At 39.8% G+C, this 15168-nt stretch overlaps 2 protein-coding genes across 4 annotated transcripts; both read right to left on the bottom strand.

Annotated features, from left to right (window-relative positions):
• Nucleotides 1-952: 952 nt before the first annotated feature.
• LOC146660544 (V-type proton ATPase catalytic subunit A-like) lies at nucleotides 953-8922 on the bottom strand. Of its 2 annotated transcripts, none has more exons than XM_085420461.1 (15): nucleotides 8771-8922; nucleotides 8125-8233; nucleotides 7605-7733; nucleotides 7228-7442; nucleotides 7003-7140; nucleotides 6772-6923; nucleotides 6193-6355; nucleotides 5957-6065; nucleotides 5599-5721; nucleotides 4008-4122; nucleotides 3729-3792; nucleotides 3422-3625; nucleotides 2102-2196; nucleotides 1765-1936; nucleotides 953-1651 (listed from the first exon to the last, which is right to left on the bottom strand). In XM_085420461.1, exons 2-15 carry the CDS (start codon nucleotides 8204-8206, stop codon nucleotides 1559-1561), a joined length of 1854 nt encoding a protein of 617 aa, XP_085276587.1. In that variant the 5' UTR covers nucleotides 8207-8233; nucleotides 8771-8922; the 3' UTR covers nucleotides 953-1558. The 2 variants fall into 2 exon arrangements, with proteins under 2 accessions (XP_085276587.1, XP_085276588.1); XM_085420462.1 differs by lacking the exon at nucleotides 8771-8922 and adding an exon at nucleotides 8369-8633.
• A 1890-nt stretch (nucleotides 8923-10812) lies between these two features.
• On the bottom strand, nucleotides 10813-14674 carry wasf3a (WASP family member 3a). Of its 2 annotated transcripts, none has more exons than XM_085419584.1 (8): nucleotides 14484-14674; nucleotides 12915-13049; nucleotides 12660-12813; nucleotides 12454-12571; nucleotides 12178-12362; nucleotides 11490-11711; nucleotides 11106-11410; nucleotides 10813-10970 (listed from the first exon to the last, which is right to left on the bottom strand). In XM_085419584.1, exons 1-8 carry the CDS (start codon nucleotides 14614-14616, stop codon nucleotides 10813-10815), a joined length of 1410 nt encoding a protein of 469 aa, XP_085275710.1. In that variant the 5' UTR covers nucleotides 14617-14674. The 2 variants fall into 2 exon arrangements, with proteins under 2 accessions (XP_085275710.1, XP_085275711.1); XM_085419585.1 differs by having other exon boundaries at nucleotides 11106-11412; nucleotides 11513-11711.
• Nucleotides 14675-15168: the final 494 nt, after the last annotated feature.

Genomic DNA, 15168 nt, shown 5'->3' with positions numbered 1-15168 from the left:
AAAAATATAAGCAGCATCTCTGTGGCCAAAGAGCTCTAGTTTCTTCTCATCTGACCAAAGAACTTGCTTCCAGTATAGATAGTTGTTCTCCAGGTTCTTAGCAAACTTCAGTCTGGCTTGAAGGTGTCTCATGTGCAAAAGTTGAGTTTTTCTTGGTCTGTAGTCTTGAAATCCATTCCTGCACACAGCTCTGGTGATTGTCTTCTTTAAGACTACAATTTCCAACTTGGCTAAGTCATTCACATGTTTTTGAAGTTGTTCTGGGGTCTTTAGACACGTTTCTCACTAGTTTTCTTTCCAGAGTCACACTTGTTCAATACTGTGTGGCTCTCTTTGAATTCCTTGATTATGCTTCTAATTCCAGTTCTTGACACTTGATAACTTTACATATACAACTCCTAGTTTGTGAGCATCAACAATTCTTTTTCTCAAGTCTAAACTGATTTCTTTGGTTACTGTTACGATTACGTTTTCTTCAGTGACAGCTCAAACCCTCACTGAAGTTTTTATACTTTGTGTAAACTGGAAGACAACCCGTTTGAAACTCAGCACATCATTACACAACACTGGTTTGTGCTGTGGTGACAAAATGTTCAGCTATAATACTGACCCCAATTAATGCTTTTTAAAGAAAACTAGTATGTTTGCAAATGCTATGTTGAAAATTAATTTGCTTTATTTAAAAAAAAAAAAAAGAAAGAAAAACACTGGAGAAAATGTTGACAAAACTTTACATTTCATACGAGGGCTAATAATTCACCGCTCATCTGTACATATGTCTAAATCTATCTGCGCGCCATCTACAGTAACGAGTCCTTTATTGAATTGAGGTGTGCTTATAAGGTTGCACCAATGACCGATTCTTACATCAATTATCAAAATTTGTGTATGAAAGTTTGAAAGATTTCAAACTGCTGGTTTATGTTTTGAAAGAAATATGAGAAATAAAATCTTACTGAAACCATCTACTTTATTTATTTCCCATTTATTTAGGGAGACAATAATGTACCATGGACAAAACAGCAAGACTTCTTTTACAACACAAACCAACAATCTCATTCATTCACATTTTACACATAATATCAAGTATATATTCCACAGCATCACAATCACACTTTAGAGGTAAGACGTGGAAGAACTCCTCACATCCCCTGAATACACTGCCTCTGTCCCTTTATCCACATTCATGTTCCCATTTGATTAAATATCTGCATTGATCACTGTTACATCTGGGGGAAAGAGACATCAACTCTTTTTTCGCAGCTACTAGTGGAGTGCGAGTGCAGCACTTGATTGGGGCGAATTTATTTAAGTAATATTCTGAGACAGCCTAAGGGGATTTCAGTACTGTTTTTTTTTTATGAGTAAACTTGTCGAAAATCAGCAAAATGAAATACAATTTGTGTAGGTCATGGAATGTTTGGGCGTAAACATCAAGGAGAAAAAAAAAAGACTATGTGACTGTGGCAGACATTCAGAACATGGGCCAATCAGTCTTTACTATGTTGCACTGCACTGGGGTCTGGATATCTGAGAGACAAGCTGAGAGGTAGGAAACTCACTCCTCCAAGGTTCGGAAAGCATTCTGCATGTCCTCCAACAGTTGGGCGTAGTCTCCTTTGATCTTTGCTTCACCATCCTTGACAGGATCCTGAACGATACATGAAAGGCACAAAATCTTTTAAGGGGGTTGATGATCAATATGGCAAAGAAAAAACAAAACAAAACCAAACATCTCCTGCCACATGAGAAACAAATGTGTACCTTGAACTTCATGGAGCTGATCTTGTACAGGATCTCCCCCATGTTTTCCCTGATGATGGCCCAGGTGATTTTGTTGTCACTCTGAGCTGTGGACTCCACCGCATGTCGGGCCATGTCATAAAACGCTATCATGTTTGAGAGGATGCCAACAGTTTTGTAGAAGGGGCAAAACCTAAAAGAATATTTACACACATGTTGTTTAATACTTTTTCCTGTTTTCATGGGAATTACAGTAATATCATAAAATACAACATCCAAAATGCACAATTACAAGAGTCAGCATGTTCTTTTAAGACTTTCAATGTAATCTGTCTAAATGTAAGTGCTTTGTATTCACCTGTCATAGGGAGTATAACCATTCTGCTGCAGGTAGTCGTCCTTAATGAGCTTAGCAACTTCTAGAGTAATTTTATCAGTCTCAGCGAGTGAAGCCTGGGAACAAAACCAGATGAGTTCTTGTTATATTTTTCTAGTCATTGCCACATATATATTTTTTTTACATATAATGTATCCACTAACTTGGCTTAGAAAAAATATACAAGAGATTAAGCATTAGATTGCATTTGATACACTGGGCCTTTTGTACCAACACATGTTTCTTCAGTCTCATGTACAGACTTCACTCTCTTCAATCTCCCACCTTCATCTGGTAAAACTGATCAACAGATCTAAACCCATTTAGAGTCCATAGTAACAGAGCTCGTAGAACTTCCAAAGCATTCAAACTGAATAAAAATTGTAATGATTAACATGAATTCAGACCATTTACTGTTCATTGGTCATCAAAATGGACATAAAACACTACATGCATTAACGCTAATTTACACCTTTGAACACTACTTAAAAAACTGTCACAGATTAAACGCTATCCGTGAAGCTGGATTTTAAAAAATGAGTGTTTGCAGTAGAGCATTTGTGGCGCCATCATGTGGCAGTACAGAATATTACTTCACTAAGTCAATTTGTTGGTTGCTGCCAATAGACTTACATTAGTCTATTAGTTTTTGTGGAAATCATGGAAACTAAAATGAAAAGCAGGGTCACTTTTGCACCGCCCTGGCAGTATTCAAGAGAGGAGACATGCTCTGCCAGCTGATTATGTCACTCAGTCTGTATACACAACCCAACAATGGACAAACCAGTGCATTACCAAAAGGTGGATTCTCCCATTTGAGTGCATGTAGCTTAAAAAAAGAAAAGTGATCGCAGCAGCCAGGGGCAACAGAAAAGTGACGCCCTTAAACTGTTTTAGTTTTAGTCTCTGAGTTTTATCCAGTATGTGACTAGTTAGCAAACACAAAATAATCAACCTTGTGACGTCATGTTCTGTATCTCACAAGAAAACGCTATAATTACGTTAAAAACTTCAACTTTAAACACTTATTTTTTAAATTCAGCCACAGAGGCAGAGTTCAATCTGTGACAATGTCTTTTAGAGTAGGGCTCAATACTGTAACCTAACATGCTTGTGTTTGGACAGTAGGAAAGAGATGGTGTGTCCAGAGAGACTCTGACCATACAAACTCCACACATAAAGGAGCACAGACTGCACAGTGACACAGTGGTTAGCACTGTTGCTTCATGGTAATGAAATTCTGGGTTCGATCCATCGCGCTGCTGGGGACAGTTTTAGACCATTTAATATAAACTGACTCACTTTGCCAACAAGCTGCACAATCTCAGCCAGGTCCTCTTCTTCCTGTAGAATCTCTTTTGCTTTTGTGCGAAGAGGAACAAACTCCGGGAAATGTTTGTCATAATATTCATCCAGAGCTCGTGTGTACTTGCTGTAGCTGATGAGCCAGTTTACAGACGGGAAGTGTTTTCTCTGAGCCAGCTTCTTGTCCAGCCCCCAGAACACCTGCAAACAACAACAAAAACACAGGACAGTGTAAAAGAGAGACACTTTCACTTTAAGGTGAATTCGGTCAAATGTTTACATTAAGTTTCTACATTTTACTTACCTGAACGATTCCCAGTGTGGCTGAAGTGACAGGATCGGAGAAGTCTCCACCAGGAGGTGACACACTAAGGAGTTCACAGTATTAAAGGTAAAGTTTACTAATAAAATAATCACCTGCTGGATTCTATTTAAAGGTTTCACATGAAAAACTTTACATTTTCTAACTAATTTTCCCACCGAAGCAAACTCAATATAACGACGTGCAGCAGTCAATGACCATCTACAGAACGTGCACAAACAAACAAAAAGCACAAACTTGCTTATATAAATGTGAACTCACGCTCCTACGATGCTGACGCTGCCTTCTCTCTCTGGATTTCCCAGGCACTTCACACGTCCAGCACGCTCATAGAAGGAAGCCAGTCTGGCGCCCAGGTAAGCCGGATACCCGCTGTCTGCAGCCAGCAACACAAAGGTAAATGCTTCACATGAGTTTACCTACTGTGTGAGAGGGTCTTAACAAAATCTGAATGAACTGTACTATGAAGTGAGTTCAACATACCCAGGGTATCCTTCTGTTATCTGGACTCACTTACACTAGCACTGGTACTCAGGATAAGCAGTCAAACAAAGCTAATTATCATCTTGCTAAGTTAACCCAGTGTTTCCTCTGCACGTTCACAGGAAAAGGGTGGTGTCGGCAACCAATCACAATTTTCTTCTTACTATAACAATCGCAGTGTATGTATGTATATATGCACCCCCATCTCTTTCTTAATAGGTGGGCCAATCTGAAGGAAACACGAACACTGCCACACACAATGCGATTATTAACATCTATGTTTTTAAAACGATTCATTCATTGCAATTCTTCTCATTTTCATATATACCATTTTAATTTCGACATCCCGATATTATGCGATATTATGTTCTTACGCTTGCCTTTCTTTCAGCTGCAGCTCCAGTGTTGTTTAACATCTGAGAGTAAAGATTAAATAACAAACATGGGCTTAGACTACACACGAATTTGATAGAAGGTCTTCAAGTACAGTGTAGGCGTCCTGTTTTAGGATTGTATATTAAAACTTCTAGAACAATAAAATTACTGTACAATTGCAGCCCTACATAAAAGGGGAAAATTTTTTGTCTAAGAATATATATTTATTACCAACGCTCATCAGGTAAACTGGTAAACATTAGACACTATTGAAAGACTTTAAACCCTCCTATCTCCACACAGATGTCCAAATGATCCTTCAGGAATAGTGACACTATTTTCTGGAGAACTGAATGGTCAGTAGGAGGTGACTTTTGTAGGGGCAGGGATAGCTCAGTAGGTAAAGTGGTCGCCCCATGATCGGAAGGTCGGCGGTTCGAATCCACTTAACGGCTACCCTGAGGTACCCCTGAGCAAGGTACCGTCCCTACACACTGCTCCCCGGGCGCCTGCTTAGTGGGCTGCCCACTGCTTCACTGAGTGAATGGGTCAAATGCAGAGAAAAACAAGTAATTTCCCCATGGGGATCAATAAAGTATCCATTATTATTATTATTATTATTATTATTACCTGCTGATCTCTAATCTAGAACCAGAGCAGGTTAAATTCACAACATAAGTTACCTTGGCAGTATACCCTGGTAAGAAATAAACCACCTTCATAGTACAGAAACCCCAGAGCTACCCCTGAAGTTACCTAATGAAGTCCTGATTAATAGTACATCCTCACTAGTTAAATGAAAAAGAAAGTGCTTTAGAACATGAATCAAAATGGAATTAGTAAAATAAACCAAATATATTACAAAAAAAAGCCCTGAAATAAATGTTACTGAACTACAGTATGAGGTGACTTTTGTACCTGCTGATCTCTAATCTAGATCAGCAGGTACAAAACAAACATGTTTTGAGATTTTGATTGTGACCACTGAACTCACCAGCAGGCATTTCAGCCAGTCTTCCAGAGATTTCTCTCAGAGCTTCGGCCCATCGAGACGTTGAATCAGCCATCATGCTCACATTGTAGCCCATATCTCTGAAGTATTCAGACAGTGTGATCCCTGCACAGGCAAAAGTTTGACATTTGATGACACTTTCAAAATACTGTGCAGGAAGAGGAAAAAACAACAACAAAATACACACTAGCTCACTACTAGCTACTTTCATAAAGTTCTGAATAGGATTTTAGAGTGTTTTAAGTTTTTCAATTACTTTTCAATTACTTTTTTTTTTAAGTATGTAGTAAAAGTTAAGGTTAACAATGACTCAGTTCTCTATAATGTAGGCAGCTTATACCTGTGTAAATGGAAGCCTCTCTAGCAGCCACAGGCATGTTGGAGGTGTTAGCAACCAGCGCTGTTCTCTTCATGATGCTCTCAACTTTGCCGTCAACTTCCATAGTGAGCTAGTGGCAAGAGCAGTGTGAACAACAGCCTTAGCTTAAGCGAGTCAAAAGTGATGCTGTAGTGCGTTTGTTACAGTAGATAGAAAAAAACTTAAATAACAAATCGAAAGCTTCGTAATCTTCAAACCTCGGGGAAATCTCGCAGCACTTCAGACATTTCGTTTCCACGCTCTCCACAGCCGACATAGATGATGACATCACTGTTGGAGTACTTGGACAATGACTGCGAGATCACAGTCTTTCCACATCCAAAAGCTCCTGGTATAGCAGTAGTGCCACCCTGCACACAGCTGTAAAGCACAACAGCCACACGGTCTTACTATGTAATAAATAACTAAACAATCCACCAGTGAAAAACCCACTTTTCATAATATGTGATATGCAGTACTTGCAGTACCACCACCCACTGTAACGCTTATGGGCTGCCCTAAATTAACTCTAATGATAATCACTATAATCCTTTTTTTATGGTTAAGTAATGGTTAATCCACCAGTATGTGCACGATTTTTAAACAAAATTATATTTTTAATGCTGAAAATAATTTCAAATTTACTGATTTATAAAAAAAAGTTTGTTTTAAACATGTTTTTGAAAGATTTCAAAAATATTAGTGTTTTCTTGTTTTTATGACAGGCGGTTTAATAAATCTGTTAAGCGGCATATATTAAATAAAGATGTCATAATGCACAGCAAATGAATACTCACGGGAAAAGTGCATCCAGAACTCTCTGGCCGGTCAGCAGTGGATGATTAGCTGGTAGTTTTTCTGTGACGGGGCGGATTTGTCGTACTGGCCACACTTGCACCATGCTGAGTTTCTCTTTAATGCCTTCAAACTCAAGCTCCAGAACCACATCCTGAATGCAAGAAACCCCCCCAAATCAGTTTTGTTTTTATCCAAAATAAAAAGCACTTTGTTTCAAATGCAACACTCACTGAAATGTCGTAGTTTCCAGGTGGAGCCAGGTAGGTTATGGTGCCTCTGCTACGAGGTGGAAGCATTAGCTTGTGTTTGATTAAGGAGTTTTCAAATACCATACCATAGATATCTCCACCAGTTACGTGACTGCCGACCTGGCGAGGGGATCACATTTTTGGTCAGCACACTTAAGAAGAAAAGACTTTGAAGGACTCATCACTGCAACAATGCGCCTTCCTTACCCGAAGGTTCTGCCCGGGCGTAAATTCCCATTTGTTGTCTCTGTTGAGAGCACCAATGTTTACTCCTCTTGGGATGTAAATACTGTTAGTGAGGTCATTGATGTCTTTTAGTGGGCGCTGGATACCGTCAAAGATGGAGCCCATGATACCCGGTCCCAGCTCTACTGACAGGGGCTTTCCAGTTCGCAGGACAGGGTCCCCGACAGACACGCCAGCTGTATGATCAAGTTAGGGTCACCAAACAAACCACGAAATGTCTGAAACGTGATATCTGCCAAGCAGCTTTTCTTAATGCAATTCAGTCTGATTTGTTTTTTTGTTTTTTTACTTTTGATGTTTGACAAAAGATGAACGAAACACGGCAGCAGAAAGGATACATGTCTCCTCGTAGACCTGGATAGTTGCCATGTCCCCTTCTAAACGGATGATTTCTCCCACCAGCTCACTGTGACCGACTCGAACCAGCTCATACATGGCTGCTCCTGCCATGGCGGTAGCTGTCACCACTGATGGCAATAGCAAGAAAGAAAATTACAGATACTGAAACGATTAAGAAACAATGAAAAGTTTTACTTGTTTATATTTTCAACTGGGACAATTTCAAAGAGATTATTAAGACAAAAATGACAAATGTTATAGCTTGAACATATGTGACAGACCAAAGATATCCTTAAGCAGAAGTCATGCAGTTCAGGATAACTATATAATCTACAGCTATGCTAGAGAGGCATTCTTTAGTGAGATTAGACGGGTAATAACAGGAAATGTCATGATTTTGTCATCATGTGATCAACTTCCTTAATTTGTCAGCTACTTAGCTAAACATTGCAACCATACTACTTTTAACTACATTCAACCTGATAGATTCTAGCCATTTAAAAGGCAAGAAGACCAGACCTGGTCCAGAAACACCGTGTACATATCCAAACTGGCTTTCTCGGTCCTCATCCTGGATCTTGGGAAGTTTTGAGGTATCCATCTTGATAGTTTATATCTTACTAAATTCCTTGAGGGGCACACAGAGGACAAAATATGCTTTCAAGTCATTTTATAACACTCACACACAAGTTAAGACATCGTGCAATACTTAATCATTAGCCAGGGTAGAGTTATTGTATTACTATTATTTTTCCAGACTTACTTTAGATGCTAGTGTGACAGGGAGAATTATGCGAGCACCGTGACTTGGTGGTTTCTCTCATGAATGAATGACCACATCTAACAGTGTTAGGTCGTGAGCTAACTCTGCTAAAGCTTCATTTTCCTTCCATCAGATACTAAAGATGAGGTAAAATGAGTCAGCGCTGCCATTCCTGGCCAGATGGTAGCTTGTTTGTTCCTCCATACGGAAGGCTGAGAGTAAAGCTGATTTGAGCGTGTGCACGTAGAAGTCAGGTGACTAGTTAGCACACACTAGCTATCTTCATCATCATCGTTCACAGTTTAAGCTAAACAAAGAATTTTACACTCGAAATTTGCCCCATAACTGAAAGGCAAGCTGGTGGGAATGTAAAACCCTACAAAGCCTGTATAAATACTATACCTTATTACAATGGTCAGCTGTCCAGATTTGTGTCTACTGTAGAAGACTGAGGAGGAGCTTCGCTGTGCTAATCACCTGCCAACCAGTACACTGTCACGGGACGAAAACATCTCCATTGCGGCTCAACTCGCTTCCTGTCTTGCAACGCTGGCAGTTATTACAGAGCCAACATGGCGTCTAATAGTTAACAGTTTCTCAAGTTCCGTTGAGCTACACTTTGGCATCGGGTGACCTCTGCTGGGTGTGAATGAATTTACAGGCCTCGTTGTTTCATTGTTTTCTTTATTTTATTAAATACTTATATTCCATAATTAATTTAGCATTTTTAATATTATATTATATTTTTATTGACACTATGATATAGCCTATAAAATTAAAGCTGAAAATTGGTTGCAGAATTAAAAACGGTTTTGGTTTCTGTAACTTAAGTGGCTGTAAAGTTGATTTGGTTGTAGTTTTGAGAGCACAAACTTTTAAATCACCTCATTGTCCTTCCAGGTACTGTAACTTGAAAATTTTTCACAGTAAATTTTTTTTCATTCCTTATTTAAATATCCCCAAATTATTGTTCAAAAACTGGTTAAATGAAAAAAATTTTTTTTGAGTGTGAGGCAGTGTTACCAGTTTTGGTGCGTTCATATATGAAGTCCTTTAATGATTTGCACATTTGCACATTGACTGTTTTGATTATCATTTTTTATGTAATTAAATTTACATATCACTTTAGTTCTCAGTTGATCAGTGAATTTAGCCATCTCGTGTCTCTTTGTGATCATTTACTTAATTTTGATTTTGTTGTGTATTATATTACTCCTTTTTGTCTGACAGAGGTAATTTTCCATCATTTTGTAGTCATTGTGTGACCATATTTTTGTGTCTCTGCTCAAATTCTATGATATTCTGTCTGATTTTGCCTGTTTTTAATCTCTTTGTAGCCACTCTATGCCTCTTTTTTGGCTACTTTGTATGTCTGCAGGGTTGTTTAGGTCATTTTTGCCTTTACGGTCATTCAAAGTCATTATGTGTATTCATCATATGTCTTTGCAACATATTTTTGACCCACTGGCCCATCCCCATTAAGGTTGTGCAAAAATCTATAAATAATTTTCAAGTGGGTTTTGACCTCTAGTATCTAGTGGAGTTTAAGTTAAAAAGAAAGAAGTAAAAAAGAAAAAAGACAAGGACTTAATGATAGCATGATTTTATTGCTAATTTGGAAAGTTTATTGATATATCAGTATTTGTAAAGACGCATCACAACTAATAGAATTAATGTCAGACATGATACCTTCATACACACAATCAGAACTGAGAAATTGTTACAACTTGAGGTAGCTATTACAAAACTAATGGAATTAAGTGTGAGATTAGGAAGATTAAATTAAAACAAAAACCCTTGAATCTTTCAATATTATGGTATGATTCAGTGCTTGTTTATATCACAGCACATATTTTAACTTGTCATAGTAGGGAAAGCACAGGCTTGCTCTACTTGTGTGTTTGAGTGTTTGAGCCGGCTAGTTAGGTAGTGTGCCAATGAGCCAGCGTACCTAATACAAAGACCTTGAAACTAAAGAAGCTATGTGGAAGTCAGCCAATGGTAACATGTATTATTTATACCTATGCTTTTCTTACACTGAAATGCTCTCCGCTGGGATGCTGCTGGACAAAGATAGGAGGTCATCACGTAAGGACATTTTGCTAGAACAAGCAGTATACAAAGACAATCTTAAGAAACTAATGGGTCACATTTCCATGTGATAGAACTGTGTGATTTATCACACACTGACTCAGTTTTGAAATGAGGATATTAACCTGTTACAAAACAAACTGGTGCAAACTGTGTAGATGTGCTAGATTAGTGGTTCAGTTGCTCATGAAATATTTATTATGAAAGTAGAAATAAAAACTACAAGGTAGAGGTATTTTGGCAGTAGTGGCTTGGTACAAAGACTCCACTAGATGGAGCTAGATGGAGTGTTTCACAGTTTTCTTTCATCTGTGCTGAAGATCCAGTGGAGAAAAGACCAATTCAGTGTTTTGTCAGTCCGACCACTCATTCTCATCAAGCTCAGAGTCCTCCTCAGAGTCGCTGTACTCAACTGCAATGCGTCGGGAAAGGATGGTGGCTACGTCGTTCCCCACCGGCTCCCGCTTGCTCTGCTGCTCCTGCTGCTCTTGGACTTTCTTCAACTGGATGCCTAATGAGGGCACACACATGTAGAGAGAGGACAGAATATTATATGTCTGTATTGCACAGAGTGTTAGCTGCTCACATGTGTGCTCATCTGACCAGCTGGAAGCCATGCCAACTGCGTCTAAGCACGCTGACTCACCCATGCGGATGGCAGACAGCAGGTCACTTCTTGCGTCTCTCACAGGTTTGGTCTCACGTCTGCAGCCTTCACTGTGTCCCGCTAGGTGTGAGGGTGCAGATGGCGGAGGGAGAGGAGGAGGTGGGGGACCCGGGGGTTGAGGGACCGTGTGATTCCCTGGAGGAGGTATTGGTGGGAGTGGGCAGCCCGGGCCCGCGTGCCCAACGCCATTATGTGGCGCTGGAGGATGTGCACCCAGTGGAAAACCAAAGGCTGTCTGGGCTGATGGGATTGGAGGGCCGGGGGCAGGAGGTGGTGGGATAGACCTGTGTGACAGTAAAAGAAAGAGGATTAAGTTGCAGATGCCCAAAAAGAGTATATTATATTTCAATTTCTCTCACATACTTGTAATCTGCAGGGAGACGAATTGAACCGTTCATTCGGTCTGCAGCACGAGGCTCTGCTGCGGCATAGGTTACTCTCTTGTAGTTGACATCAATGCTTTGGTATTCATGCTCCACAGGTGGTGAGGGATGCGTGTTCCCAGGAATGTAATCGTGAGACTTGGCAGAGTTACAAGCAGCATGGGCAGGCACTGGAGGGATGGGGTAATCTAAGAGGTCAGGCCTGGATAAACAGTAAAAGAGAGTTTGTCATGCAGATGCAGATCCAGATGGTAGATTTGTTGTTACAATATCAAAGCCGACGCTTTACACAACAAAGATATTACAATTTGGGTCACAAGGTCCTATTTGTGAAAACGGATCTACCCCTCCTTTTGGGCACACACACACACACACACACACACACACACACACACACACACACACACACACACACACACACACACACACACACACACACACACACACACACACACACAAGTCCCCCCATCTGCTAAGTTTTATTTTAAAAGTAACATAAATCTACAATAATTTTACAAATTTCTCCATAAAAATACAACTAGGATAAATAAGATCTACATCATTAGTCCCAAAGATGGGAAATTCTTTAATTCCCTCTGTAGCGTTGTATTATACAGAAAAATACATTGAAAACCTATCCAAAACACAATCTTGGTAGCTTCTCTAACCTCCCATCTGGCGAAAGGGAGCCCTCAGATGATGCTCCTCGCCTGAGACTCTGTGGATGTCTGTGATCTGGACGGAGCTCTTTATCAAACGCCATCATGTTCCACTCCTGCCTGCGGTTTCGTGCCTTTCTGACCTTCTTCACCTCACGCTGAATGGTGCTGCTGTCCACACATCGCTTCTGTTCCTGCAGAAACAACAGGAATACAGAGTTTGAGTAAGCAGTCAGTAAGTAAATACGTACATGCGTAAACATGATGGGTAAAATGCACTCTGACCCTATGCCTCCGCCTTTCTTTCCTCTTCTCCTCTGTGTCCTGAAGCATTTTCTCTTTCCACAGGTCAAAAAAGTATGATGGGTCAGAGTAGTATTTCATTGCATCAGTAGAATCCTCTCTGTATTTAAAAACCAATTTCCAACATTAACTGAAGACAGATATCTAACTTTAGAACAGTAAAAAAAGAAAGAAAAACAGTGCAGCACCTGTAAGCAGTGAGGTTGCTGAGAGGAGGAGGTCTGTCACTGCTGTTGTACATGTCGGCTACAGCACTAGGAAGGCTGCCCTTGGATAAAACCTGCTGGTCCTGGACACTCGAGCTTCTGAAGCCCTTCCTCATGTTTATGTCTTGAAGGGAAACTTTAAAAAAGCAAAATTAAGGAGGAAAGTTTGATATAAAGCGTGTAGGAATAACCATAGCAACAAACAGAAGAAGATTCACTGATACCCAATGAACTAACCCTCCTCCACACTGGAGTCTAGTTGGGTGACTTTGATGGCCAAGCGGTCAATTCGATCCTGAAGAGAGTTTGCGCGCACGTAAAAGGTGTTGGCTTCATTAAAAAGCTCCCCGAAAACATTTTCTGCATGCTTACCTGCAACCAGAGCAAGAAAGCGGGAGAGAATAGAGGAAAAGCAATAAATGGAAAGGTGTGTCAAATCTCAATAACATTTAAAAGATAATGGCACCTTAAAGGCAGAGTGTTGATATCAACTATCTAAATTAAACTGCTCAAAATGTTTGTTTCCATTACTCAGTCAGGGGCACATTTCAAACAGCTCTAGTCTGCTTAATGTAAAAGCTATAATTAGACTGCCTGTGTTTGTGTCTCCGCCCAGTTACTTTCCATCTTATCGTGCTGTTGTACAAATCTGTACGCTAAGCTCTAAGCTTCGGTAAGTTTACTAATCGCACACACACACACACACACACACGGATGTACAAACTATCAAAGGATATGTTGTAGGATTTCTTCTTGTCTCCTCTCACTTATTTGTAACCACAAAAGCACACAGGCTTTCTAATCTTTATACAGACATTGCAACAACATGTTTAACATTAACCACTGTACTTCTGCACAAACCTGTGTACAGAGTGAAATGCATTTTAGCAACGACTGCAACAAATCACACACTGACAAATCTGATACCCTTAAAATATGTTCTTTGTTTGTTTCTCCCCTCATTCAAAGCCAGCAATTAAGTGACACTCTTATCTGATAATCCCTTTTAAAGGATTAAGAAAACAAAAGCACTCCCATGACATAGAGGGTATATGTCAATATGTCAAATTATTATCCCCAGAAAACTCAATGCGTATTGTGTTGTGTTACAGGACTGATATACACTATGTAGCCAACGGATTAGGTCACACCTCTTAATCTTTGAATTTAGGTATTTTCAGTCCCACTGCCACCGATGTATAAATTCAAGCACTAAGCAGTCTCCCTTTACAAACATCTTCAAAAGTGTCAATCCTCCTAAAGAATTTGAGTGTGGTGCTGCAACAGGATGTTACTGTTACAAAAAGTCAGTTTTTTTGAAATGCCTTCCTTCCTAAATGTTCCACGATCATTTGTAAGTGGCATGTAAAGTTACAGAGCAGGGAGAAAGTGCAGAGCTCCAAAGCTCCTCTAGCATTAACATCAGCACAAAAACTGCACTGGGAGCTTCATGGCCTGAGTTTCAATGGCTGAGCAGTTCCTCTAGAAGTAAGGTGTAGGAGGCCAAGTACTTTGGTCCATATTATGTATTAGTTGTGACAAATCGATCTGTTAAATGCATAATAAATCAAGCTAAAAATCACTGTGTGCAAATTAGTTTCCCACCCCATCACTTCTAACGATCTTTCACAACTTGAAGTAATTATGCCCTGAATATTTAGATAGTTTAGGTTTTTTACTGTATAATTTTCCTTATGATTTAAATTTCGATTTGCTTAATAGTGGCAACACCTTGATTGCATGTAATGAGCACAGGTTAAAGACGCATTGATACTTTATTCTGAATCTGATCAACTGTAAGCTTACTCAGACTGCTGAGCTGTCGAATTATAGCGGACAGCGTGTTGTTGGTTACACATTCCAGCTCGTTGCCAATTCCATCGGGCACGGCACTGTGGCACAGGTGCCGAGGCTCAATGTTCCTCTTCACCAGAGGCATGACCCCTTCTCACATCTCCCCAGCTGCTTGGAGTCAGAGGACAGAGCTGACAGCTCACTGCTTACTGCAACCTGTGGACTAGAACAATCAACATATTAATGCATAAAGTCGACGCAGTCACTAGTGTTCTCAAATTAAGTTAATAATTTCACTTTAAATGTGTCTTTATATTTAAAAAGCAACCCTGTAATGCATAATGCACAATGCATTAGTATGCTTGTTAGCTTTCCATGCTTTTACAATTTAAAAAGTGTGTGGGGAACGTGTAATAGAGAGACAAATCAAAAATGACACCTTTGAGGGGTTTTTTTTCCAATATTTGCTGCTTTGTACATTGGGCCACTTGCTGTTGAATGTCCCAGTTTATCACTACCTGTCAAAGTGGTACGCCTATTGTATGTAATTGTCCATTTTTGCAAAGAGGTTAACGTACTCGCTGCAACATCTGTTTTATTCAGGAACCTTATTGTGACAAAAGGGGAGCTAACACAGGCACTGTGCGACTGTTTTTTAAGCGAATTTGCATTCCTGTTTACATATCTATATCAGATG

This window comes from Rhamphochromis longiceps, linkage group LG10 (assembly GCF_057381845.1).
Source record: "Rhamphochromis longiceps isolate RC_006_pf linkage group LG10, R_longiceps_female_GT1.1, whole genome shotgun sequence".
Classification (NCBI taxonomy): domain Eukaryota; kingdom Metazoa; phylum Chordata; class Actinopteri; order Cichliformes; family Cichlidae; genus Rhamphochromis; species Rhamphochromis longiceps.
The sequence above is the reverse complement of the archived record's forward strand: the minus strand, read 5'-3'. Positions and strand labels throughout refer to the sequence as shown.

What these genes read in the sequence shown, in the direction of transcription:
- wasf3a (XM_085419584.1), bottom strand. Translation starts at nt 14,616, where the DNA reads ATGCCTCTGGTGAAGAGGAACATTGAGCCTCGGCACCTGTGCCACAGT. An exon ending in TCGACAGCTCAGCAGTCTGA is followed by an intron (nt 13,050 to 14,483) that starts GTAAGCTTACAG and finishes CTCTGGTTGCAG; the next exon opens with GTAAGCATGCAGAAAATGTT. An exon ending in GCTGTCTGCCATCCGCATGG is followed by an intron (nt 10,971 to 11,105) that starts GTGAGTCAGCGT and finishes TGCCCTCATTAG; the next exon opens with GCATCCAGTTGAAGAAAGTC.
- LOC146660544 (XM_085420461.1), bottom strand. Translation starts at nt 8,206, where the DNA reads ATGGATACCTCAAAACTTCCCAAGATCCAGGATGAGGACCGAGAAAGC. An exon ending in CCAGGTCTACGAGGAGACAT is followed by an intron (nt 7,443 to 7,604) that starts GTATCCTTTCTG and finishes TTGATCATACAG; the next exon opens with CTGGCGTGTCTGTCGGGGAC. An exon ending in TCAGCTCCATGAAGTTCAAG is followed by an intron (nt 1,652 to 1,764) that starts GTACACATTTGT and finishes TGTATCGTTCAG; the next exon opens with GATCCTGTCAAGGATGGTGA.